This window comes from Rhinolophus sinicus, linkage group LG07 (assembly GCF_036562045.2).
Source record: "Rhinolophus sinicus isolate RSC01 linkage group LG07, ASM3656204v1, whole genome shotgun sequence".
Lineage (NCBI taxonomy): Eukaryota > Metazoa > Chordata > Mammalia > Chiroptera > Rhinolophidae > Rhinolophus > Rhinolophus sinicus.
This window is the reverse complement of record NC_133757.1, coordinates 73,679,143-73,705,977: the sequence shown is the minus strand read 5'-3', so window position 1 is coordinate 73,705,977 and position 26,835 is coordinate 73,679,143. Positions and strand designations below refer to the sequence as shown.

Here is a 26,835-nt window from a genome sequence, read left to right as displayed (position 1 = left end):
TCAGAACCGCAGGGCAAAGGAATTCAGGAATAGGTGGTCCTTACTTGTAAATGGAGTGGATTTGTCAGGGACTGGAGCAGGTCTGGCCTGCACAAGGAAGCTCTCCTTGGTGGCTGGACTCTCAGCTCTGCCAGATGTGGTAGCCTTGGGTGGTTCACTCCTGGCCACCGATGTGGTGACATTCGCAGAGGTAATGTCCAGGGTCCCATCCTCTCCTGCAGCACTGCTCAGGGACCAGGACAAGTCTTCTGGGGAACCCGTGCCTGCCAAAGCCGTAGTTTTCCGGGACTGAATGTTTGTGGATGATGTGGATGGTATCAGTCCTGAGGCAGGAGGAGAAGGGACATCTCTGGGTTCCCTTGCTTCAGAGAAACTGGAAGAAGGTGAGATTGAGCTGGGGGTAAACACTGGGGAAGACAGATATCCGGTTTCTGCTTCCGAGGAAGGGCTTCTCCCTGACAGAGTCTCTGGACCTCTTCTCACAGGAATAGTCATCTCTGAGAGTGGAAAGTTCTGAATCAAAGCCACAGCTGTCCCTTCCTGGGAAGCTGCGGTTGTTTTATTCAGAATAAGTGCACCCCCAGGTGTAGCCCTCGAGGGACCTGTTGGTGTGGTTAAGGTAAGGTGTGAAGATTCTGTCATGGGAGAGGAGGTAAAAGAGTTGGTGTTGGTTCCTTTGGAGATATCAGGTGTCCCCAAGGATGGAGTGGGGCTTGGGCCAGATATTCTGTCAGAAGTGAACTCAGTCCTGGTGACCTCAGTAGTAGAAGCACTGGACACTCGAGGAGAGACAGTGTTTCCATCTGTGACTGAGCTGGAATCCTTGGAATTACTAGTCTCTCTCTGTCCAGATGTTTGAGTGGAAGCAAGTTCTTCCCAAAACACAGGATAAGTGGATAATGATGGAGACACACTGGTGGTCTCTACAGTGGAGACTGCAACCATTGGAGAGAAGGTCTTGTGTGACTCCGAGTGTGTGGGGGCAGAGGAAGGTGGCCTGGAGCCAAAGCAGGTATCACAATGAGTAGTCACTGTTGCATCTGTCGAAGCATTTGTCTCTGTGTCTGTGGTGGTCTTGGAAGTGGCCAATCTATCGTGTGAGCTACTCATCAAGAGTGGAGGTGTAGTGGTTCCAGATTCCATGTTTGTGGCCAGGAGATTGGTGGTCTGCAGTGGTCCAGGAAACTGAGTGAGCTCACTGATGGTCCCTAGTGAGATGGGAGAGATCGATGTCATCTCTGGGGTCAGTTGTGTGGCCGCGGTTGTCTGTACCTCACCTCTAGAGATAGGTGAATCTGTCATCTCAGATCTAGGAGCCTTTACACTCTGTCCCTGGGCACTTGAATTGAGGGTTACATTTTCTACTGTGGATGTGGTCTCTCCAGGAAGAGTAACTGAGACTGTGGATTTCTGTCTTGAGGTTGAATTCATGGTGGGAGACAACACAGAACTCCGTTCTGGCTCTCTGCTGGTTAGCAGTAGCTTTCCTGTGACAGACACTTCAGTGCGACTGGCTGTTTGACGCAAGGCGGCCCCACCTGTCATGGCCCCTGTAGGGGACGGCAGCAGTAAGATGGATGAGCTATCACTGGGCCCCAAGGTGAGTTCTTGGGATCTTGTGGCTCCCACATGAATCGAATCTGTTACAGATGCTGAAGACACAGATCTTCTAGTAGCCGAGGCTACCGTAGACACATCATGCGTTAAAGTGGGCGGGGAGGAATGTACATCAGTCTGTGTGCTTGACTTCTCAGAAGAAATAAAGGAAATAGGGAGTACAGTTGTTTCATGGCTTTGGGGAGTCAAGTTTGTACCTGAAATCTTAGGGAATGAGGTGCTCAGCCCCTGGTCATCAGAAAAAGTTGCAATGGGAGTAGATAGAGTTGTGTCCCCTGGACTGAAAGTGTCCAGTCTTGGGTTGGCCTCAGTGATTCCATCTGAATATGAGGCGGGCAGGGTGGCCAGACTAGTTCCAGTGGAAGCCGAGGAATGGTGAGGAGAGCCTGTCGCAGTGGCCAGTGCGGAGGAAGAAAGTGTCCTTTCTGTAGAAGGGACTCTGGGCAAACCAGTGACAGGAAAGTGGGCAGCTGTGTCTGTGACAGTCCATGAAGAGGTCTCTACTGTTCGGGTGCCATCTGTGGTCCAGACCCTCCTCTCTGGGCTAGGCATTATAGCTGCCCTTGTTCCCCTGGGGCTGGAGGTGACAGCCTCCAGAGTGAAGGCCCTCCCCTTGCTCGTTAGTCCTCCAAGAGATGACATCACAGAAAGGGCTCTGGGTGGAGATGTAGTGTCAGTGGTCTCCACTCTTGACAGGGCCTCAGACTTGGGGGTCCCTAAAGGGGAGGAGCCAGTTTTCCCTCTTGTCACCCTGATGAGGCTCATAGTGGCTGAGCCATCTGATTTATCAGAAGTCCAGGGTCCTGTTGGAGTAATAGGGGCTCTAAGGGTGGTCACAGCTGTGTCTGCGTTCGCAGAGGAGGCACTCAGCATCAGGTCCCTTCCGGATGTACGCTCTGACCATGGGCTCGTAGATGAATAAGACTTACCCACAGGTCCCCGTGTCTGCCGTTCAGCTGTCACTGTCGTTTTGCTCAGGGCAGTGGAAGGAATGACTGTGGTGCTGACCCATCTCATGCTTCTAAGTTCAGATTTATCTGTCACTGAGCTTGTGGTTCCCATGGGGATTGTAATGAAGCCTCCTGCAGAGCCTGGAAGGCCAGTGGAAGATGTGCTCGAAGGGACATGTGTGTCCACTGTGGTCCCCCCGGTGGTGTCAAGCCACAAGGACAAGTCCGTTTCAGTTGTCTGAGGCGTCAGAACTGGGCTGACAGGCTGCACATTCCCTGTGAGGCCTGGGGGAGTTGACTCTGAGAGGAGGGAGGACACCGTTCCTCTTAGCTGCCTGGTCCTTTCTAGTGTCCCAGAGTGTGGGCTGACCCAAACCTCAGCTGGATACGGGGAGGGTGGCATCCTATTTGTAGCTACCGCCATTTCTGTAGAGGATTCTGCAGGCACCATGGTTCCTGTGGGCAGGTGAGCAAGTCTGATGCTGCCACTCCCCGTGACCATGGACAGACGGGTGGCCGGTCCCACGGTGGTCTCCACGGGAGCAGTCTGTGTTAGAGGTTCCCTAAGAGAAGTTTGCACAGGGGTTCCGGTCTCGTGGCTGCCGCTGGGCTCCTGCAAGCTTGGGTTTCTGATATTTTCAGAGGTTGCTGGGCTTCCGGTGGGCAGACCTGCAGCTGAAACAGCTCTTGAGTTAGGAAGTTTGCAAAGAGGTGAAAAAGAGGTTTCTTCTGGTTTGGATTCTCCTTCCTCCCTTTTTACAAATCAGTTGGACACGCCCTCTCCTCCTCTAAATGGCAGGAATTCCATTGTCCAGCCGTGCGTCCAATGGTGGGACACAGGCTCGGTCTATAACGGGCTCACAGAGCTCATGTTGGTACCGTGAGTTTCTATCTCCATGTGGCCTCCATGTGGACCTTTGTACCACATCTCATGTCTTAGTGAAGCATAAAGAGTCCGCCAGGAACAGAGGAAAACCCCTCCCTTCTTTTGCTCCATTTTTCATCCTTGAGCCCAAGCTTTAATCAATCTATTTTAGTCTGATATCTGCCTTTCTCCCCTAAGCCTCAGAACTGTGAGTCTAATTGAAAAGTAGCTCTGGGGCTTGGTTTTAACAGGTTAGGAGAAGAGGTAGACCCAGGTATCTTACTTCCTTTATGTTTTCATATTCTTTCACTTTTCTCATCCATAAAGGACAGAACCATTTCCTTACAGCCTAGAAGGACAGGCCAAACTACTGCTTTCAGGAATCAGGACAGCTGTACTCATCAGCTTAAGTACCGCAAGTGGATATCCCCTCTCATCTGTGTGCCACGTATTATAAGCCATAACAATGGATGATAAATGTTCACCTTATATTAAAATCACCTCAGCGATGACTTATCCCATAGAATAAACCTGTGACATCCCAGGCTTGCCTTTCCCTGCTTATGGCAATCCCTGACCTCAGTCAGGATGCCTGACTTAGGAAGGACCTTCATAATCAGTCAGCTGATTGGTAGACATGTCTGTCTGTCCCTAAGGCCTCAGTGATTGACTCTTGAACTTGCAAATTACTAAGTAGAAGCACTGCATATTAGAAGTCAATAAATCTCCCCAAAAATTATTATCAACAGCCTCTGGGTACAACAGCAGAAAGTTATGATTACTGAGGTATGACAATTAAGTTTGCGAGGTTGTTACAACGATGTTGCTAACCTTTTTTGATATAAGAGGGATTATTCATTATGAATTTATACCAACTGGACAAACAGTTAAGCAAGCTTACTATTTGGAAGTGCTGAAAAGGCTGCATGAAAAAGTTAGATGACCTGAACTTTTCACCAACAATTCATGGCTCTTGCATCACAACAATGCACCAGCTCACACGGCACTGTCTGTGAGGGAGTTTTTAGCCAGTAAATGAATTACTGTATTGGAACATCCTCCCTATTCACCTGATCTGGCCCCCAATGACTTCTTTTTTACCCAAAGATAAAGGAAATATTGAAAGGAAGATATTTTGATTTCATTCAGGACATCAAGGGTAATACGACAACAGCTCTGATGGTCATTCCAGAAAAAGAGTTCCACAATTGCTTTGAATGGTAGACTAGTCGCTGGCATTGGTGCAGAGCTTCCCAAGGGGAGTACTTTGATGGTGACCATAATGATATTCAGCAATGAGGCATGTAGCACTTTTTCTAGGGTTAGTTCATGGACGTAATTGTCAGACCTTCATATCTACCAGAACCTGGGACCTGGGCAATCAATGATTTTACTCCAGAGATCAGGAGAAAAGACTCAAGCATAGTGTACACAGATGGTCATACATACCCAGACTAGTGACAGTCACCAGAGATGAGAAGTTGCCCACTGACCCTGTGGTGCCTCCGTGGGGCCCCTCACTCAGCTCCACGGTGGTGGTTGCCACTGACTCCTCAAGCCCTGGAGGAAAAGGGACAGAAGGGTCATCCCAGCATTCCTTCAAGATGTGTGTCTATGAGAAATTCTCTCATTAGACACTGGCTCAGCAATGTCCTCATCTGTATCTGAGAAGATATATTGCATAAAATAATTCTCTTGTTGGCATGAAATCAAACCCATAAAACGACCTGGATCATTATTATCGAAGAGCTTCCTGTTGATGGCAGGACTGCTAAACTTATTAGCTTCAAGCAAAAGCACTTGGTAACATTCTATCTCCATCATTTATAATACATGAATTCACAATTGGTTAATTTTTCCTTCCCATATTTGAACTCTCTGCAATTAAAATCATGATATCATTAATTATTACATCATATTAGTTAACATACGTATGCAAATAATGTCTTGATTACTCACGTCATTTACTTTTATCATTATTTTACAATTATTATCATGCACACTTCATATCTGGGAAGGGGAAACATAGGCTTTGACTGAAGGAACTGAATTTTGGCTCAAACATGCTGGAAATGTCAGTAGTTACATAGAGAGAGAATGATCCTCCTAGATATGTATTAGGTTGGTGCAAAGGTAATTGCGGTTTTTGCAATTGTACCAACCTAATAGAAACAGAAAGGGGCATCTCAGAAGGAATTTTCTCTTCTCCTCAATTGTTTTCTCCTCCTGTATTCTTTATCCTCCATTCAATTGCATCCAGCAAACCTCAGAACCCCAAAGCAAAGGAGGTCGGGAACTAGGTTCTTACTTATAAATGGGATGGAGTTATCAGGAGCTGGAACTGAGCTGGGCTCTACATGTGGGCTGCTCTCTTTGGTGGCTATAGTCTCAGCTATGCCATATGTGACAGCCGCTGGTAGCCTGGCCACTGGTGTGGTGATATCCATCCCAGGGGTCTTATCCTCTTCTGTAGCTGTGCTCGGGTACCAGGAGGAGTCTTCTGGGGTGCTAGTGCCTGGTGAAGCTGGGCTTTTCTGGGACTGAATGTTTGTGGATGATGAGGATGGTGTCAGCCCTGAGGCAGGCAGAGAACTGGGGGCTCTAGATTTTTCTACTTTGGAGGAAATAAAAGAAGCTGAGGTTGAGCTTAGGACAGGTACCAGGGGAGAGAGGGATTTGGTCTGTTCTTCCAAGAAAGGTTGTGTCTGTGACTGGGTCTTCAGACCTGTGCTCACAGGCGTGCTCGTCTCTGAGAGTGGAAAGCCCTGAGTCTCAACAGAGGGCATCCCTTCCCCGGAGGTTGTGTCTGTGGAGTCCTGAGGGAGAGTCCTCTTTGTTGGAGCCCTAGATGGACTTGGTGTGGTGAAAGTCTTGTGTGAAGACTCTGCCGTGGGAGGGGAGGTAGAACGGGTGGTGTCGGCTCTTATAGGAACATCAGTGCCACCCACTGACTGAGTAAAGTCTGGGCCAGACGTTCTGTCAGGGGAAATGGCCTCAGTCCTGGTGACTTCCGCACTGGACACTTGGGAAAAGACCATGACTGTGTCTGTGGCTTTGCTGAAATCCTGAGAAGTGCTGGTCTCCCTGAGTCCATGTGTCAGTGAGGAAACAGGCTCTGCGCCCATCCTTGCATATTTGGGGACAGGAGAGGTCGCAGAGCCGATGGCCTCCATGGCGAAAGCAGTAACCACTGGTGGTGTGACCGTGTGTGATTCCGGGTGGGAAGGGGCAGAACGTAGAGCAGCTCCAGAACTTGTTGCCCACATGGTGGATACCACTGCGTCTGTGGAGGGATGAATTTCCTCCGTGCCTGTGGTGTCTGTGGTGGTCTCAGAATCAGCCAGTGTCTCCATTGAGGTGTTGATCTGAGTTGGAGATGAACTGTTCCCAGTTTCTGTGCTCACACCCACCAGAGATGTGGGTTTCACTAGCTCAGCTGAGTGAGTGACTCCACTCAGGAGCCCCAATGAGCTGGCAGAGACTCGTCCCGTGTCAGTGGTCATTGGAGTCATGGAGGCTGTGTGTGTCTCACCCCTAGAAATGGCTGAAGCTGTCATCCTCACTGCAGGAGGCTTTAAGCTGTATCCCTTGGAACTTGTACTCAGAGTTAGCGTCACTTCAGGAGGGGTCATGGCTACCGGGGCTGAGGATTCCTGTATTGAGATGGATGGGCTGGTTTCAGGCTCCGACATGGGTTCCTGGGAATTTGTGTCTCTCTGAGTCATTGAACTGGTGACAGCTGCTGATAATGAATGTTCTCTAGTTGTCAAGTTCAAGGTAGAGTCAGGAAGAGAAGTGGGAAAGGAGTCATTTCTGTCAGCCTGTGTGCCTAGTTCGTCAGAAGAAGGAATGGAAACATAGAGTGTCATTAGTTCAGGGCTTTGGGGAGTCTGATTTAAACCTGAAGTCTCAGGAAGTGAGGTGCTCATCTGCTCTTTGTCCAAAGAGGTTGTGATGGGATAAGATGCAGCCGTGTCCACTGGACTCAAAGTTCTCACACTTGTGCTGACCTCAATGACTCTAGCTGCATAAGCAGATAGTGGGGTGTCCAGACTGGTTTCAGTGAAAGTGGTAGGATGTTGGGTAGAGCCTGATGCAGTAATTGTTGCTGAGGAAGAATGTGTCTTTCTTGTAGAACTGGCCTTGGGCAGATCTGTAACGTGTAAGTTGGCAGCTGTGTCTGGGACAGCCCACGGGGTCCTAGACCCTGACGCCTGGGCACTGTCCGTGGTGCTGAAACTCTCCTCCAGGCTAGGCATGATTATGGGACGGGAGCTTGTCCCCCACTGTCTTTTGTTTGTGACAGCTGAAGGGGGAGCTTTATAGCCACCCCAACTCGTCATGCTAGTCGGAGATGAAGACTTAGATGGGATCCCTGGTGACGAGGCAGCTTCTGTGATGAAGTTACGAATCTTTGGCTCCTCTGACAGAGATATTACAAGTGTAGAGGCGGCGGGTTTTCCTTCTGAGGCACTGGTGAAGCTCGTGGTGGATTGGCCATGCTGTGAAGTAGACAGGGACATACTTGTCTCTGCTTCTGCTCTTGAATGCTCATAATGATCTGTGGAAATATGCGAGGTTAGTATTACTTCTGCTTCTATATTTCCATGTGCTAATGTTTTTCTAAACATCCCCAAACTAGTGGAAGCCCTCCTGTCTTCAGCAGTAACTGAAGCACTACTGATCTTGGACCCCAAAGTACTGATTTTATCTACAGTTGTTGTGTGTGTCGTGTATTTAGGTGTCTGAACTGCTGGTGTTTCCATGTTTCTGGTTGCAGCTGTGGCTGCAGGGCCAGCATGGGACTTGAACACAGAGATTGGCCAAGAGATTGTTACCTGGGGCAATAGTGTTTCTTTTGCAGAAGGCATTTCTGGTAAAGAGATGCTCTGCCAGTGAGTGGTGTTGGCAGCTGTAACTGGGCTTGTCCCAGGGACCAGGAGAGTGGTAGTTATTGATCCACCAATGGGTGTGACCCAGGGTATCCTATGACAGCTTTTGTTGGTTGAATGCTGTCCACGGTTTTGACTTCCTCCTCAGGATTGCTCATAAAAATGGTGGTAAAGCTAGAAGAAGTGGCTTTGGTTTCCGTGCCAGAAACTGAGGCCTCCGTGGGAGCCACCGTTGCTGAAGTATCCTTAAGGGTTTCTTCTTCTTCCCCCATGTGTGTCTCAGATGTGGAGGGAAGGGCTGAGCTTGTGGTATAAGTGGAGAAGCTTGCAGGGCTTGACTTTCTGTCCAATCAGGTGTTCTGAGTGAGATGATCTCATTATGAGTGGCTCCCAGTGTGCCTCTGTCCTTGGGGAAAGCACTGGGGACACGCTACTCTTCTGTGTATGCTCTGCCTTTGCAAAGGGAGATGGATTAGGCAAAATCACAATTGGTGTAGTTGTTGTTGGAATTTTATACAGAGCAGGGGAAGGAGGGGGAGGTGGACTGAAATCTACCCCTGTGATGGGCGCAAGTTCCTTTGAGACTGTGCCTCTGGTATCACACGGGTTGGCTAAGAGTCAGTTCCTGGAACGCCAGACCTAGATTTATGGAGGATGAGATCAGAAGGAAATTGGTGCTCATCCTCGGCCCATCAATGGGGTGAGTCTCAGGAGAGGAGAAATCAGTCCCAGGAGCATGAGTCAGAGGTGTGCTGGGTCTCTCTCCAAAAGCTACACTTCTAGTTGTTAAGTCCAGGGAGGCAGAGGGGTAAGTCCCTAATGAATGACTGGTCCTTTCTGACACATTTGATCCAGGGGTGATATCAACCAGGGAAGTGAAACGGAGGTTTTGTTCTGTACCCGTGGTCATGTCAGAGAATGACTCAGTTGGATCTGTGGCTCGGGATGATAGGAAGACATTGTTTGGGATATTTGCTGTACTTCTGCCCTGTGGGAGCATTGAATTGAAGGGGGGCAGGTCTAGTGGGATACGGCGTGATGGCAACCTCTTTTTGTTCTTTAGTGGCTGTGGCCCCGTGGAGACTGGTGGGCCCCCTGAAGCCTGGAGTAGTGGATATATCAGTAGTTCTTGTCATCTTTTGGGTGCAATTGGACAAGTCTGTGACACGATCACTTGGTTGTTTGAAAAGATGCAGAGGAGAATTCCTGCTTCTCCCGAGGAAATCTAGTCTGTAACTGTACTCCCACCCTGCCCTTTATATCTGAAAAATGCCCCCATGATTTTCGGAAGTATACAGTGAGGTTTTTATGAGTTGTGCTAAGAGAACATTTAATAAATCCCAATGCTGACAAAACTATGAGGATATTCTGCCCCTCCTTTTCTATGGCCCCTGCACCTTCTCCAGACCGCACCGTATTAACGAGTATCCATGGTGCCCCTTCCAGAATCTAATAAGCTTGATCTTTAAATATTATTTTTAAGGGATTGGGGTATAATTTAATATCTCTCTTATTTTTGTCCATCTTGGAGACTCCTATTTGGCCTTTAAAGAGAAGTTAAATGCAGGAAAATTAGGTTATAAAAATATTGGTCTGTCTCTAGGCCTCCATCACTTCTTCCTGAGAAGAGAGAACTGTTTCCTTTATGGAAAAACCTCCAGAACACAGAGTTCACTTTCTAATGGCATCACACCCTCTAATATGGTAGCTCCTTCCCATTTAAGACCATTCCAGGAACCAGTCTTAGTCCCTTCTTATTATGTTAGATTCAGACCTTTTCCAGTAAGAATCCTCTATTAATAAAAATCTCCCAAACACACAATGGTCTCTTGTGTTCTTGGAAATACTTAAGTCCCATATCGAGAAAGCAGAACAGAGAGACCAACATTCTTGAGGAGAAATCCAGGTGGTCCCAACTTCTCAGACTATTTCTAGTAGAAGGACAATTGATCAGAGAACAAACAACAAGGTTCCTAGAGACAAATTTAAATGGCAGCCATCATATCTGCAGAGTAAACTGATGTCATAGGTGTTGAAGGGTCACTTTTCATCCATGAGGAACTTTCATACATGGGGATGTCCCAACCTCAGGGCCACAGTACTCCCTGACCCGGAAGTCTTACCTCTGTTGGTGGGGGCCCATGACAGTGGAGAGGTGGATGTCCAGGCGGGTTCTCTCTTGGACTCAGAAGAAGTCAATGCCCCTGAGGGGGTTCTAGCCAGGCCAGTCTCCACTCCCGGGCTGGTGTACCCTGTCCCTGTGCTTCCTGAGGAGGAAATGGTCTCAGGAGAAGTGTGGCTTGTCTGTGCCTGAAAGTTGGGAAATGCTTCTGAAGAGATCCAGGTTGGGGATGTGGGATCTAAGGAAGAAGCCCTGGGCCCTGCTCGGGTGGGCAGATCAAAAGGAGCAAGACCGTTGCTAATGGGGAGGGGGGTGTGACTAGAGGGATTTATTGCCCCTTCAGAAGACGAGCTGGCTGAGCTTGTCCCTGCATGCTCCCAAATACCCGTGGAAGATGTGGTCCTTGGGAGAGATTGGAGAGATCTTGTGCCTGGCAGGCCAGAGGCCAAAGAGAAAATTGATACTTTCTCAGTTGGCATTTCCCTAACATTAGGGAAGAATGAGGTAGAGACCATGGTTTCTCCTATGGTGGGGGAAGTGACTGATGGAGTGGTCATCTCAGGGGACACAGAAGAAGAGGCTGAAGAAATGGATCCTGGCCCATCCCTCCTTATGGTCACTGATGATTCTGACCAGGGGCCACTGTGCCTTCCAGGAGTGGCTGTCTCTGAGGAAGCTGGGGCCCCAGCAGTGTTTGGAGTCAAAGGCAGAGATGAATTCCACTTAGCAACTAAGTTGGTTCCCAGATCAACTGTGGTTTTTCCATGGTCAGATGTCTGAGTGAGCCTTCGGCTGGTTTCCACAGAGCGAACAGTGGCAGCAAGGCTCTGAACCTTTGTGGACCACTCTGGAGATGGGCTTGTCTTACCTTGAGATGTTGAGCTGACTGGCTGTGATGGTGTGGGTCTTTTCCTGGATGCGCGGGGGTTTAGGACCAAAGCAGTCAGCACTGTAGGAGATGTGGTCTCTGTAGAAGGAGTAGTCGAGGGAGGAAGTGGAGATGAACTCTTCCTGGCTTCTGTGTTGGAGAGGCCTGGAAAGCTAGATTCAGGCACATCAGTGCTGCTTTCAGTTGTGACACCTATGGTTGTCGTATCTGAGGATGAATAAATCAACGAGATGGATGCACTTCGTTTGGGGCTCACGGTGAGATCTTGGGAGGCAGTGGCTGGAAGGGGCGTTAAGTCCCCAGCTGTACCCGAAAATCTGAATTCTTCTAGGTGCTGGACCAAAGTAGTTGAATCTGTATTCTGGAGAGCACTGGTATCTACTCCTGGATTGGAAAGTTTGTGAGGAGGTATGGACACACGTGAAAAAGTAGCAAATGTCTTGGATGAACTTGGACTTGAAACATCAGGGACAATCTCTTCTGTTGAACTGGTCCTTAGCCGTGTTTCCATGGGGAGAGATGTAGTGAGCGCCCATAGCCAAGAAGTAATTGTGTTGTGTGCAGTGGTAGTGAGGGCCAAGGATTCACCCGGCGCATCCGAGGTCGGTTCTGAGGTGCTGCTTCCAGTGGTAGAGGAGGTGGAAACGTCTACAGAGACCGGTGCTGGAGCTGACTGTGTCTCAGATGCAGGATTTGTGCCCGGGGATCGCGTGGAGTGTTCAACTGCGTCTGTGCTTGTCCATGCTATCGTGGCAGGGCTAGCAGGATGGGGTATCTTTAGAGTTTCCAAACCTTCAGGGTGAGTAGCTGGACTGGTGGCCTCTGTTCTTGGCGAGCTGTCTGCAGTTCTGAGCTCCTGTATTGCATGGGATAAAGAGAGGCGAGTTGAACTTGGAACGTGGGGGTAGCGAGTGGTGGTGGAGGCCCAGGAACCACTGGTGCTTGCCTCTCTGGGAACCGACATCTCAGATTGGGACCCAGAAGAGTAAGAAACATCATTGGTCTCCATTTTCACTATTGATACAGGAGTGGTGGTCTCCATGAAGCGGGGTGTGGGGAGTGGGGAAGACCCAGCTAAAGCTGTGGTGTGTGCCCTGAGGCTGATGCTAGGTATGTTTGTTGATTCAGGGGAGCTGCTGAGGGGAGGGAATCTCCTTTCCGACAACTCCATCAATGGGGCTGGAGACAAAGTACCGCGGGAAATAGTGGTGCTTTCCCCTATATCAGCCCTTGTGGGGGTATTACTTAGTGACAGGGAAGTGATGGAAGGTGAGCTGGGCATGTTCCATTTACGTGGGTCATCTGCTTCTATTATCATGCTTGTGGTGACCCTCTGGTTTGGAACTGTGGGGGTCACTGTAACTGGGGCAGCAACAGCAGGAGCAGGAGATGAGGACAAACTGCTGAGCCAGTTGCTTCCAGCAGAGCCAGGCTCAGGAAATGAGTGAACTGTAACCATCTGTGAAGGCAAAGGTTGGCTCACAGAAACTGTAATCCCTCCAGTGGTCAAATGATAGGGGGTATCAGGAAATATGCTCACCAATTGGCTTTTCCTCTCTGGAGTGCTTGAGGCATCAGCACCCATGGACTGAGATGGAGATACTGGGATTGGGACACGTTCCTTGGCCACAGTGACATCTGTAGAGGTCTCAGATGGAGATGTGCTTCCAGTGGGCAGGTGGTTTGTCCCCAACCTTCCTTCACTGTCATAGCCCCTTGTGGTTGTTAGGTTCGTGGAATCGGTAAAAGGAACAGTGTCTGGGCCACTCGTGCTTTCTGTTGCGAGTATGGCTGTGGACGTTCTCCTGAGAGAAGTTCTTGCCATAGAGCTGGTTGTTGGGGAAGTGAACCTAGTGACCCCCACAGTAGCAGGGAGAGGAGTGGCAGAGGCTGGAACAGTGCTTTGTGTTAAAGGTGACCCTGTGTCAAAATTGGAACTAGTCTCTGGCCAAGATGTGTTTCCAGGTGCAGAAGAATAATTAAAGGTGCCCGTGTCGGCCTGTGGGGTCGCCGCTACAGAAGGGAAAGCCCAGTTTCTAAGGCGGTGAGATGTGTTAGGAATGGCTGTGCTGGTGGAGTTCATAACGGAGTCATGGCTTGTGCCTCGGAGCCCGCTCACTAGGTGGGATGGAGAAGAGAGAGCTGGAAGGGAAGTCGGGGTGTCCATGTTGGGAAAGTCGTGAGCGGGGGCAGAGGGGATGGCGAAGGGGGACGTTACTCTGAAAGCAGAAGTCTCAGATTGAGAAACAGAGGGCCTCAAAGTTTCCTTTGATTCATCTCCAGGAATAAATAGATGGGTGTTGGTCACTACTGAGGTGGAGTGGCTAGATGGAGAAAATGTGGTATTTATTCCCGAAACACTGGCAAGGCTGGCATTTCTAGGACCACCTGACCATTCAGAAGCCCCAGTCCTGGCTGTGGGGACGCTTGGTGGGTCTGCGGTGTCAGAAGACGTGCTGAGGGTGTGGACACTGCCTGCTGTCCCTTCTGCTGATGGAGCCAGACGGGCCTGAGGCGAAGTGGTACTTCTGACTCTCTCAGCACCTGTCGCTGCATTGCTTATTGTCATGGACAAAGGGACATCTGAGTTGGGCTGAGGACTTCCTGTGGTCTCAGGGGTCCCGGTGGTCACAGAAGCGGTGACCCTCTGGACTGAGAAGGTGCTGGGCCCTGAGACTTTATCACCGACAGCTGAGGCAGACGACAACAGAGGAACCCTGGTGTTTTCCACGGTGTCTGCTGCAGAGCGCGGGTCAGGAGAGGAGAAGGGATGTGCCATGTTCATTTGAGTTAGTTCCAGTCTGTTTCTACCCCAGCCCTCTGGAGTCCCTGTAGGTGTTGATTCAAGTACAGAAGAAGATGGGTTCTCAAACAATCGATCTGTGTTTCCGGGAGTATGTGCACCAGCAGTTTGGGGCTCAGATGAAATGATGGACTTTGGGACATTTTTCTTTGAAACTGTCAAATCTGTGCTTGTGTCCGTTGATGCTGGGATTGCTGCTGGAAGATGCTCTGTGTCCTGGATACTCCCTGGTCTACTGTCTTCCATCACTGGGATATCAGTGAGGTCAGTATACTTATCAGTGAGTGGGCCATCGGTGGTCTCTTCACGGTGTGTGTCTGTCGATGCTTCTCTGGCCAAAGGACCATCTGTTGAACTGGTCCTTAGCGAACTGAATTCTGGAACCATCCTTTCAGTAGAGGAATTCTGGGAAGGAGTTCCATTTGCCTGGGGCCTCGAGGAAGGGCTGGTTCTTTGTTCTGAATTTGTCATTTCTCGAGAGGTTGACTCAGGGAGGGCAGAGTACATCATTGCCAAGGATTGGGTGGCTCCTGCCTGACCCAAAGAGGTAGGACTGGCTGTGGTCTTGGCTGGAAAAGTAAAGGGCAGGATACCCTCCTTCTTCGTGGTTACACCTACAGACACATCCTGTGGCAAACTGGTTCCTGGGGGTCCAGAATCCACCTCCAATGTGGCTTCCATGCTGCTCTGCCCTGTTGACAAGGAGCGCGTAGAAGCAGTTGATCCAGGGAGGCCTGTGGGTTCAAGCGTGGATGGGTCAACATTTGCCTCTTGGGCGGCTGGTCTAAGCAGAGTCCACTGAGGGGAGGTGGCTGCTGCACCGCTACCGGGCTCCCTGAGATTTCCTGTGTGGGAAATCTCTGCAGCTGGTATCTCTGTGCGTCTGCTGGACAGACCTGTGTCCAGAAGCACTGTTGTATGTAGCGGGGGTTGGGGGAAACTGGGCAACTCTTTTGACCAAGAAGATACAAATTTGGGCAAGAGAAAGGGAAAGATGTCACAACCACAGAAAGTTCCCTAAAGTGAAAATCTGACCATCCAGTTCCCTCCTGCAAAACTCACTGCCTACCCGATAAATTACGTAGGCTATCACGTTCTTTATGATCCGTCTCCTCCGTCTCCCTCCCCTCCCCCCTCCATGTCTCTCGCTTGCGCTCTCGTTCTCAACCCGGTGTGACTTCCACGCCCCCTCCCCCCCAATATTTAATAATGTCTGTACATTTTCTGGTTGTCACTACTAGTGGTGTTCTACTGCCATCTAGTGGTGAGAGAACAGGGATGCTGCTAATTACCCCATAATTCCTAGGACAACCCCCATGGCAAAGAATTACGCAGCCCCAAATGTCAACAGTCCTGATACTGAAAAACCCTGCTCTAGTCTTACGTCCCACAGCATCCATCCACTCATCTTCTGTAAGCCACAGCTACATTCTTGCAGTTCCCCAGCCAGACAAATGGTAATTCTTCACTCATCTTTCCATTCTGTCTGCAATTATCACTATACCCTTTTCACAAATTGACACATATTCATCATTTAACATTGAGCTTCAGTTATTGTATTCAGTTTTCGTCTTTACTAAATTTTCTACACGTCCCACAATAAGCATACATTACTTCCAATGTCTTGTATTCTTCTGAAGACAAAATTAATACCAGCTCATGTTAGAACACTGGAATTTTTAGGAAAGTCTGAGAAGGAAAATAAACATCACTGATCATTTTTTTTCTTCTAAAAAGTTAATTTTTAAAATAAACAGTTCAAGCATCTCCTCCTCAGGGAAGTCTTCTCTGAAGATGTGATATTGTGATTTATAAGAAACATATATTAATATACTGGCCTTGGTCCCATTTCTGGCACAGAGCTCCTAAAACCCTTGGAATTTCCTAAGTAAAAAGAGAGATATAGGTGTCTTTTGTAAAGTTAATGAGGTGACTCTGGGAAAGCCCCTAGGATACCTAAGGGCAGGGCACTGTTGTCAGGAGAACAAACCATATGATTAGAGAATTGGAACTTTCAGGAAAGGGGAGGGGAGATGAAGATTCAATCAACCACACTAATCATTAGAGAAATGCAAATAAAAACCACAATGAGATACCACCTCACACCAGTCAGAATGGCTATCATCAATAAATCAACAAACAACAAGTGCTGGCGGGGATGTGGAGAAAAGTGAACCCTCATGCACTGTTGGTGGGATTGCAGATTGGTGCAGCCACTATGGAAAACAGCATGGGGGTATCTCAAAAACTGAAAATGGAACTACCTTATGATCCATCAATTCCACTCTTGGGTATCTATGCAGAGAATTCCAAAATGCTAATTCGAAAAAAATCTATGCACCCTTATGTTTATTGCAGCACTATTCACAATAGCCAAGACATGGAAACAACTGAAATACCTATTGGTAGACGACTGGATTAAGAAACTGTGGTACATTTATACAATGGAATATTACGTAGCCATAAAGAAGAATGAAATCTTACCATTTGCAACAATATGGATGGACCTAGAGAACATTATGCTAAGTGAAATAAGTCAGACAGAGAAAGACAAATACCATATGACCTCACTTATACGTGGAATCTAAAGAATAGAATAAATGAACGAACTAATCAGAAACAGTTTCAGAGACATAGAGGAAAAACTGACGGTTGCTAGATGGGAGCGGGGGTGGGAATAAAGGAAAAGATGAGGGGATTAGAAATCACAGTCCGTAACCAGAAGATTGCCACGGGGACACGAAAGTCAATTTGGGAAATATAATCAATAATGTTGTAAACATTTTGTAGGGTATCCGATGCACACTTGTCTCATTAGGGAGACCACCTCAGGGATGATGTAGATGCCTGATCACTGCACTGTACACCTGAAGCTGAAGCTGAACAATAATGAATGTCAACTGTAATTTTATATATATATATATATATATATATATATATATATATATATATAGTCACAAGAAGTGGAGTACAGCATAAGGAATAGAGACAGTGGAAATGTAACAGCTGTATGCGATGTCAGAGGGGTAGTAGATTGGGGGCGGGGGGTTATCACTTTGTGAGGGGTATAAATGATAAATGTCTAACTAAAAAAGAGCTTAGTATGATGACGAAGAAAACATTATTTAATACATATTAATATGTTATACTTTTGGTGAAAATTGCTTTAATAAAGATATTTCTCTTAATTAAAAAAAAAAGATTCGATTAGTTGCCAACGGCCAATGATTTAATCAATTGTGACTATGTAATGAGGCCTCTAATAAAAACAAAAAAGACAGGGACGGCCCGGTGGCTCAGGCAGTTAGAGCTCCATGCTCCTAACTCCGAAGGCTGCCAGTTCGATTCCCACATAGGCCAGTGGGCTCTCAACCACAAGGTTGCCGGTTCAACTCCTCGAGTCTCACAAGGGATGGTGGGCTCCGCCCCCTGCAACTAAGATTGAACACGGCACCTTGAGCTGAGCTGCCGCTGAGCTCCCAGATGGCTCAGTTGGTTGGAGCGTGTCCTCTCAACCACAAGGTTGCCGGTTCGACTCCCACAAGGGATGGTGGGCTCTGCCCCCTGCAACTAGCAAGGGCAACTGGACCTGGAGCTGAGCTGCGCCCTCCAAACTAAGACTGAAAGGAAAACAACTTGAAGCTGAATGGCACCCTCCACAACTAAGATTAAAAGAACAACAACTTGACTTGGAAAAAAAAAAGTCCTGGAAGTACACACTGTTCCCTAATAAAGTCCTGTTCCCCTTCCCCAATTAAAAAAAAAAAAAAAAAAATTTCTTTAAAAAAAAATAAAAAATGAAAAAGACAGTATTCAGAGAGCTTCCTGGTTGTTGAACAGTTCGAGATGCCAGAGAGGGCATGGAAGGTCCACCTTTTCCCATACCTGGCCTTACATCTTTGCATCTGGCTGTTCCTGAGTTTATCTTTATAATAAACCAGTGATGTGGTAAGTAAACTATTCCTCTGAGTTCTGTGAGCCACTCTAGCAAATTAATTGAACCTACCCTGTTTCCCTGAAAATAAGACCTAGCCAGACAATCAGCTCTAATGCATCTTTTGGAGCAAAAATTAATATACAATCCAGTATTACATTATATTATATTATATTATATTATATTATATTATATTATATTATACCAGGTCTTATATTATAGTAAAATAAGACTGGGCCTTATATTAATTTTTGCTCCAAAAGATGCATTAGAGCTGATGATCCAGCTAGGTTTTATTTTCAGGGAAACACAGTAGGAGGAGGTCATAGGAACCTCTAACTTATAACCAGTTGGTCAGAAGTACAGGTAACAAGCTGGACCTTTGTTTGGCATCCTGAATTGCAAAGGGTGATAGCAACCTTCAATGTGTAGCCAGTTGGTCAGAAGCACGGGTGACAGCCTGGCTTTGCATCTGACATCTGATGTGTGGAATCTTGACGCTACCTCTGGGCAAATAGTGTCAGGAGTGAGTTGAATTCTCGGACACCTTGCTGGTGTCCAAGAATTGTTGGGTGTTGTGTGCGAAGCCTCGCAACACATGCACATTGGAAACTGGATCCAGGAACCTAAAAGAGGAGCCCTTTCTGGCTGGGGCAATTCTGTTGTCTGCTCTCTGAGCACCAGGGTGTATCTCTTTGACCATACTTCTCATAATGTATCTTAATTATTTGGTGGCATACTGCAATAGACCAGAAGCTCTAAGGGACAAAAACAAAAAACAACAACAAAAAAATCTGGAATCTGCATCTCACCTACATATCAATGCGTTTTATCCATTTGCTGCATGAATGAACCAATGCATGAGTGACTTCCTCTCATTAATGGCATAACTCCAGCATGAAGATACTGCATCCCAATAAACGAAATGTATCGATTCATTCATATGTGTTAAGTTTCTACTGCTCACTGCTGTGCTGTGCGGCTGAGTTACTGATAACGTTAGCTTCCTTAGACACCTGTGGATAATGTGTCCTGCAGAAACTGCCAGGGATGGAGATAATGATGGAATAAAGAAACTGGTCAAGATCTCTGTGCCAGACTCTCTGTTTACTTGCATTACCTCACTGACTCTCCATAACGACCTCATGAGGTCCTTACTATTCAATGAACTAATACATGCAAATAGTGTTGACATAGTAACGTGCCCCAACCTAAGCTCTCCATTATCATGTCATTACACCTTCTCAGGACACTGAACGCAGAGGTAATGTGAATGACATAATTTTTTTCTACATATCTATGGTACAGACTGCTCTCCCCAGTACCTGAGTTTCACCAGCTACCCCTAAATGATCTCTTTCAATTGTGCTGTCTGAGCTTGGCATGATGGTGTTGTTGACTGGATAAATAAAGAAAGGGAATCCATCACCAAAAGGATTTATTTGGGAAAAAGAAAAAATCCTGCAGCAGCATGAGAAAATGCAGACTGGACAAGCCACGTGCACATTCTGCTGACCATCTAAGACGGGGGGTTTACATATCTCACACAGGAAGTTAGAACCATAGAGTTTATAAACAGGAAGTCGGGGCTAGAGAGTTCAAGGACGCCCAGCTCCACCCACAGGCGTCCCAGACTGATCAGTTTCCTAAAAGTCCCGGTTCATCTTCATCAGTGTCTGTAAGAGGCAATGAAAGTTACAGACTCAACCATCTCGGATGCAGAGGCCACTCTCATACATGTACCAGTTCACTCTGTCTCTGAACTGAGAATTCTTTCTGAGAAAGTTCTGGTGAAAAAAATAAGTCCAAAGCTGGGATTACGGGCTGGTTTTCCACCTTCCAACTAGTAAGGAATGAAATCTCGAAACAGAGTAAAGATCAGACTGGTGAAAGCTTGCTTGATCTAGAAGGCAGGAACCTTTAGGACTGATTATATCAGGTCACCACCGTCTTATGAGCAACTACAGAGATGGGTGCTGGTTGGGGGAATGGAGTAGAGAAGAGGTCTCACTGGCATGTTTCAGAAACCAATGTAAACGTTCCCAGAGGCCCTGACAGAGATGGACAGCTGGAAGGAGAACACGGGGACCCGATCCCCAAGGAGACACAGCCCCCAATGCCAAGAGCCCCGGCAGGGACACAGCAGTCTGCCTGAGGGAGCGGTGTGGCTGGCAGAAGTAAGGACAGGTTGTTTAGCAGGACCACTGGCCTCTACCCACCAGGCGTCAGTAGCCCCTGTCCTCCCAGAAGGGACAGCCAAAAACATCTCCGGATATTGACAAATGTCCCCGGAGGGCAACAATCACACACGGTTGAGAACCACTGTTGAGGAGGCATGTGGAATTTAACTTAGATTTTACAACTGGTCAATCACACATGTATTCCCACCTGATAGATATATAACCAGAAGCTAAGAGAGGTTACCTCACTTGTCTGGTGTGGGATTGGAGCCAGGCTGTCTGGCACCAAAGCCTGTGCTGCGCTCATTAGAAAGTCTCTATTGTCCAAACACAGGGAACAAACTAGACTCCTGAGAGAGTAGGGTCATCACCAAGAGCAAGGAGGGCAGGGAAGCGTGAAGAACCCAGGCAGGGCTCAGGCCTCAGACTGCTTCTGGACTGCACTAGTTCCAACCATGGGGACATCTGGGCAGTTGTGTCCCAGCAACAGGAAACTTTTCTGTGTATGTGACAGAGCTGATGGCTGGGTCCGCATTGAGGTCCATTGACAGCACTTGCATCCAGGAAACTGTGCAGATGTGAGAGAGGAGGTGGATGGGCAGCCAGGAGGGTCAGAGGGAGAGGGATAAAGGGCCAGGCTGTCTGTCTCCTGCCTGCTCTTAAGGAAGCCAATATCTGTGAGTAAGGCAGAGGAAACAGAGTCCACACAGACCTCAGATCCAACTCATTTCCTGGAGACCCATCATCTCCCCTCCCTAAAATCAAGGTAATTGGAACCTCCACAGGACAGGAAACAAAATGCACAGTGGGAGGAAACTGGAAGAAGTGGACTTAGCTGGATTCGAATCCCAGCTCTGTCACTAACTTGCTGTGTGACCCTAGGTAAGTCACTTAACCTCTCTGAGCCTCATGCATCCAGTGGGGATAACAGTATAGGGCTGTTGTGATGATGCAATGAAATGATGCAGATGAAGCAGTTAGCACCATGCAGAGCAGGAGGATAGGACGTAATAAATGCTGTTTGTTAATGGTCTTTATTATTACCTACCCACAGAGCTGGGGAGCGATGCTGGAAATGAAGAATTGTCTGTTGACGGTCTGCTGGTTCCAGATGCCACTTGTTTTGGGATCTGGGCAAAGACCACTGCATTCCATGGCACCCCTGCGGAGGAAGGACCCAGCATGGTTATCTCAACAGAAAGCAGCGGGAAGGAAAATCTTTTCTTCTCGACTTCTTCCCTTTCTTTCCAGAGGAATCTCTACATAAAGACTCATTCATTGACCATTTTATTCATTCATTCCTTCCAGACTCTCCATCCCACATTAACCCAACCCGTCAATATTTCTTGAGCACCTGTCATGGGCCAGCCACCATTCTAAGGTGTGGGGATAGGGTGACGATCAAGACAGGTCCATGTCCCCTCCAGATTAATTAACTATTAATGGCCTTGTCACCACATCTGCTCTCCCCCACTTCAAGAAGAGCAGCATTCTGTTTCCATGGCCCAGGAGTACTTTTCCTGACCCAGAATTCCACCCTCCCCTTGACTGAGTCCCCCATTCCTGGAGCTGGAGGTTCCCTGGGCAACTGCCAATCTGCTTTGGGCTTTGGTTCCTAGGGGCTGGTGGTGGTACAGCACAGTGGTTAAGGACCGTGACTTAAGATGCAAACGTGTTCAAGTTTCACATCTTAGTTTTCCATTTGTTATTTCATGGCCTCCTGAAGTCCCTTGATCTTCAGTTGTAGGTCTCTCATATGGAGATAATAAAAGCACCTAAATATTTTTAAAATATCAATGCATATACTGTAACAAAGGTGGAGAGAATAAAAGTCTCTAACAGCATTTTTAGAGGAATTAAATAAACGAGGCACCTCAAACTCTTCACCCTTAATGAATTCTAGATGACCAGCACTACTTCAGTTGTGAATCCAGTTCTTCTCTCTCTACTTGTTTGCGGGAGAGGAGGGCGACTCCTCCTGCCTTCGGAGCCACCTAGGGCCCTCCCGCCCCTGTGGCCTCATTGGTTGGGCCGGTAGCAGTCTGAAGGGTAGGTAGTGAAAGGATGAGCCGTGCTGCTTAGAGACACAGCTGTGGGGAGGGGAGGGACTCAAGATATAAGCTGAACATTGTCCCAGAGGATGTCCCCAAGACAGAGAAGCTGATGGGCCTGGGGACAGATCCCTGGCTAAAGAGGAGGTGCCCCTTGATGCAACCCCTTGGGTTCCTCCAGTGGGCCACGGGGGGAGGGAGGGGATTGCAGAAGGAGAGATGGCAAAGCTGGATGCTTCTGTTGGAGCTCAGGGGAGCTGAGGGTTGGGTTTGTTCTGGGGTTCTCGGAGGAGGCCCCAGCTGTCAGAGAAGATGGCCACCTGGTTTCATTCCAGTGCTGGCAGCTTGAGAAGTTTGGCTTTTTGCTTGGGCAGTGCACATGAGCTAGCATCCCCTAAGGCTGTCAGGGCATCTGTCATGACTTTGGGGGAGGAGGCGGTAGACCAGCAGTTCTCACCAAGTGAGATTTTTGCCTCCACCATTCATGCAACAAATATTTACCGTACACCTACTATGTTCCAAGTACAGGACAGGCCACAGAGGTGACAGGAATAGAAGAAGTACAGGAGACGGACCCGCATAGAGGGTGACCAGTTTGTCTTGGTGTGGACTTTCTCAGTGTTAGCACTTAAAGTTTCACATCCCAGGAACTCTCTCAGTCTCAGGTGAACAAGGATGATTGGTTGGTGACCATCCTGGGATGCTTCCGCCTGACCTGGCATCTGCCCGGCACAGCTCAGAGCCTATGACACATTAAGGCCCCTGCTGACAGCTCTGAGACCAGAAGAGGAAGCCGGCTGCTCCCTGCACTCAGAAGCCAGACCTGGTCAGGGGCAGTAGGATGCAAAGTGTTGTGTTTGGAGCCAGACCACCTGGGTTTGAAGCCCTGCTCTACCCTGGCCACATGGGGGACTTCCTCTTTGAGCTTCTGTCCCCTCACCTGTGAAATGGGGACATCTGGACCCGAGCCTACCATCAGGAGTGGGTGGGTCCCTGTAGGAGCCACTGTGACCGGTCTTGGGTCTCCCAGAAAGCGCCCACCTGGGGCCGTCCTGGGAGCACCGAGTGACCAGAAGGGCCAGCTGGCTGTAAAGAAGCCCAGGCGGCCCCACCTCCTGGACCCATCACCTTCCTTTGGAGGAGTTACTGGGAAGAAAGGTGACTCTTTCTTGAGGTTCAGAGGGAATGTGAACAAATCTTCCCTCTTTTCTGAGAGGTGTCACAAGGGTTGGAAGGTGAACTGAAATTCTGGCCAGAGCAGGTTAGATTCAGGGCCCGACCTCTCAGCTCCAAACACCCTCCATGCATACGGACTCCCGTGATTATCTCCCTCTCTGGGCCTCGGGTATCTCTGGTATCTCTGGCCAGGACTGGGCTGGGGCGATGGCCGCAGCAAGGCACTCAGTAGAGCAAGGTGAGAGCTTCACATGCCCTATGCTGCCGTAACCCTGGAGAAGCCCTGCTGGGAGGAGGGTGGAGGGAGCACTGTCCTCCTGGGGGAGGTACCCACATGCCAGGAAACTGCCAGGAGAGGACAAATGTCCATCAACCCTCAGTCTCTTCCCAGGCAGAAGGTAAAGACTGGGACTTAGGAATCATCCAGAAACTGGGATTCAGATCTTTGTTGTGTGACTTTAAACAAAAGGTTTATCCTCTTTGAGGCTGTTTCCTCTTCCGTAGAAACAAACAAACAAAAACGTCAGTGCTGCCTTGGTCTTACCCACACAGCCTCAATCGAGATAACACAAATAAAGCTCCGGCACATAGTAGGTACGCATTACAAAATGAGGGTTACTGAGGTCCTTTGGGGTCTTAGGGTATCTTAGCCCCAGGGGCAAGGAGGAAAACAGGACAGAATGCAGGTGTGGAGGAGGACGGATGGGGGGTCCAGGGTGGAGGCAGAGTGAGTGAGAAGCAGATTTCCTCCAGCTCTGGAATTTTTTTAAATTACTCTCTGGGGGGTGAGAAATTCAGAAAGGTTAGGTGTCTGGCCCAAGGACACACAGCCTGTCAGGGACTGATTTAGATTCCTTTTATCTCTGCCCAGGGATTAAGGGCGTCTTTTCCAGCGTCTAAGTCAAAAGTCCTGAGAGGCGTCTGGATTGAATCCAGGGGAATCCCTGCCGAGAGGTTATCCCTGCGCTGCAGAAGTTACGGGGTGGTGAGGAGGATGCTGACCACAGCCCAGGAACCAGCCCTCCCTGGGGTAGGAACAGGAATCTGAACGATTCAAACAGTCCTCAGCATCCGACCCTGAGTGAGCCATGGGGACAAAAGCAGTTACACAGCCTCTGTTTGTGGCAGCGTGCTTTGGGGACACACCCCATCTGAGGTGGTGGGACTGTCCTGTACAAACCGGCCCACCATTCATGTCATTGTGTGGACGCCTCACAATGGTGCCCAACCACAAAGCTCTTCCCAGGCCAAAGCCTGGTCTTGGTGACTCAGAGCTGGGGCCCGGGGGCACCCTCCCCCCTGCTCCAGGAGCTGCAGCCAGCCTGAGTTATGGGAAGACCAGGTGGCGGCCTTCCCACCCCAGGTGGCCCCCGGCTGCCAGTGTTGAGGGCCTCACACCCTCTCAGGATGTAGAAGCCCCTCTCCCCCCACCTTCAGGCCCTGGTGGCCTCCATGTCCCAGCAAAGCACTGAGGACAGTCCTTTCTCCCTGGAGGAACAACAGAACAGGTATTTAAGCACCTGGCACATCGTAGATGACCCCTCTGCAAGCCTCGCGTTATCTTGGACACCAGAGGAGTTTGGCTGGAAAGTCCTGACTCCCTGCCCAAGGAAGCAGCAGGAATAAAGCAATGTGGGGTTCTGGGCAGCCAAAATGACCAACAGGGCTGCAAAGCCCTCTTTGGAATCTAAGAACACAGCTCCCCTAGCCCCCACAGGATGCCCTCCTGCTCGTAGCTTCCTGTCCTCCCATCACGCAGCCCAAACACACTCACATGACACTGACCTACTCACTCACCTACATGCCAGCTTCCTGCTTCTTGCCTTTGCCCACCGGTTCTCCCCTCCAGGCGTGTCCTTCCCTTTACCACTAAGTGTGCCTGTGCATATCCTGCCAACCCAATACCACCCTGCCGTCTAGGCAAACTCCCCCCTCTCAGCATCCCCTCAGATGGCAACGCTCCTGCTCAACCTGTACCCGAGTGGCTGGGCACCCACATTCCTCACCCACCAGCTTGGAGCTCTTGGAAGTCGCTTGTTCATTTCCCACCTGAGAGTTGGGCACAGGTGTTGGGAGCTGAAGTGTCAATTTAAAAAAAAACCTCATTCATCTATCGAAGGACATGGATGGAGTTTGAGATTATCATGTTAAGCGAAATAAGTCAGAAAAAGCAGAGAACCATATGATTTCACTGATATGTGTATATAAAACTGAAAACAACAAAAGAACAAGACAAACAAATGAAGGAATAAAAACTCATAGACACAGACAATAGTTTAGTGGTTACCAGAGGGTAAGGAGGGTGGGGGGTGGGAGATGAGGGTAAGGGGGATCAAATATATGGTGATGGAAGGAGAACTGACTCTGGGTGGTGAACACACAATGTGAGATATAGATAATGTATTACAGAATTGTACACCTGAAATCTATGTAACTTTACTAACAATTGTCACCCCAATAAGCTTTAATTTAAAAAAGAAAAGAAATGAAAAAAGTCAAGAACCATATGACTTCACTCACATAATGAGACATAAAACTGAAAGCAACAAACGAACAAGACAAACAAGCAAAGAAACAAAAACTCATAGATACGGACAACAGTTTAGTGGTTACCAGAGGGTCAGGGGGAGGAGGTGGTAGAAGAGCATAAAGGGGGTCAGAGAACTGACTCTGGGTGGTGAACACACAGTGCAATATATAGACGATGTATTATAGAAATGTACACTTGAAACCTATATAATTTTACTAACCATTGTCACCCCCGATAAATTTAATAAAAAATAAACAAATAATAAAGTAGCTCACTTAATGGGAAAAAAAGAACCCCACAGGGAACGAGAGTGAGTGAGCCATGAATGAAGGAATGCCTAGGCATCTCCACACTCATCTCAGCAGATACTTAATTCATGAAGAAGCAGTTTTGCGAACTTGCCCAAATCCGTCCAGAGAACGCAGCCTCACCTGTCCAGCTGTGAGGTAAGCCTGTGCCAGGAAGCAATAGCTCTCCTGGCTGCCCCCACGGGGGCTTGGGAACCTGTCACTGCCCAGGGTACCTGTCACTTCCCGTCTGCTCCACGGATCCTCCACAGGCCCCAGTCCCATCCGTCCCACTTACCTGGCCCACAGATGAGGACACTCACAGCTACGGCCATCAGGGGCTCAAGCCGGCGGGGCCGGCGGTGTGCAGGGCCCTCCCAGCCCATCTCCTGCCTGTCCACCCTGGCGGTGCTCCTCACCCCTGAACAAGTCCCTGCGACTGAGCCCTGCCCAGGCGGGCCCCAGCTCCTGGGAGGGCTGTGAGGACACGCCTTGCTGAGCTTCCCAGGAGGGGCAGGGCTTCCCTGGGGGGAAGAAGT

The 26,835-nt window shown here is 48.7% G+C and overlaps 1 protein-coding gene across 1 annotated transcript; it reads right to left on the bottom strand.

Moving 5' to 3' along the window:
- LOC141572852 (mucin-16-like) lies at positions 1-26,835 on the bottom strand. The gene is made up of 5 exons (XM_074338709.1): positions 26,595-26,835; positions 21,301-21,414; positions 11,315-14,872; positions 4,882-4,992; positions 1-323 (listed from the first exon to the last, which is right to left on the bottom strand). The coding sequence occupies exons 1-5, from the start codon at positions 26,680-26,682 to the stop codon at positions 1-3; spliced, it is 4,194 nt and encodes a 1,397-aa protein (XP_074194810.1). The 5' UTR covers positions 26,683-26,835.

Coding starts and splice junctions, on each gene's coding strand:
- LOC141572852 (XM_074338709.1), bottom strand. CDS start 26,682: ATGGGCTGGGAGGGCCCTGCACACCGCCGGCCCCGCCGGCTTGAGCCC. Junction 14,873..21,300: donor ATCGCTCCCCAGCTCTGTGG/GTAGGTAATAAT, acceptor TTGAACCCACAG/GCCTCCCTGGATCAACTGCT. Junction 4,993..11,314: donor AGTCAGCTCAACATCTCAAG/GTAAGACAAGCC, acceptor CTTTTCCTCCAG/GGCTTGAGGAGTCAGTGGCA.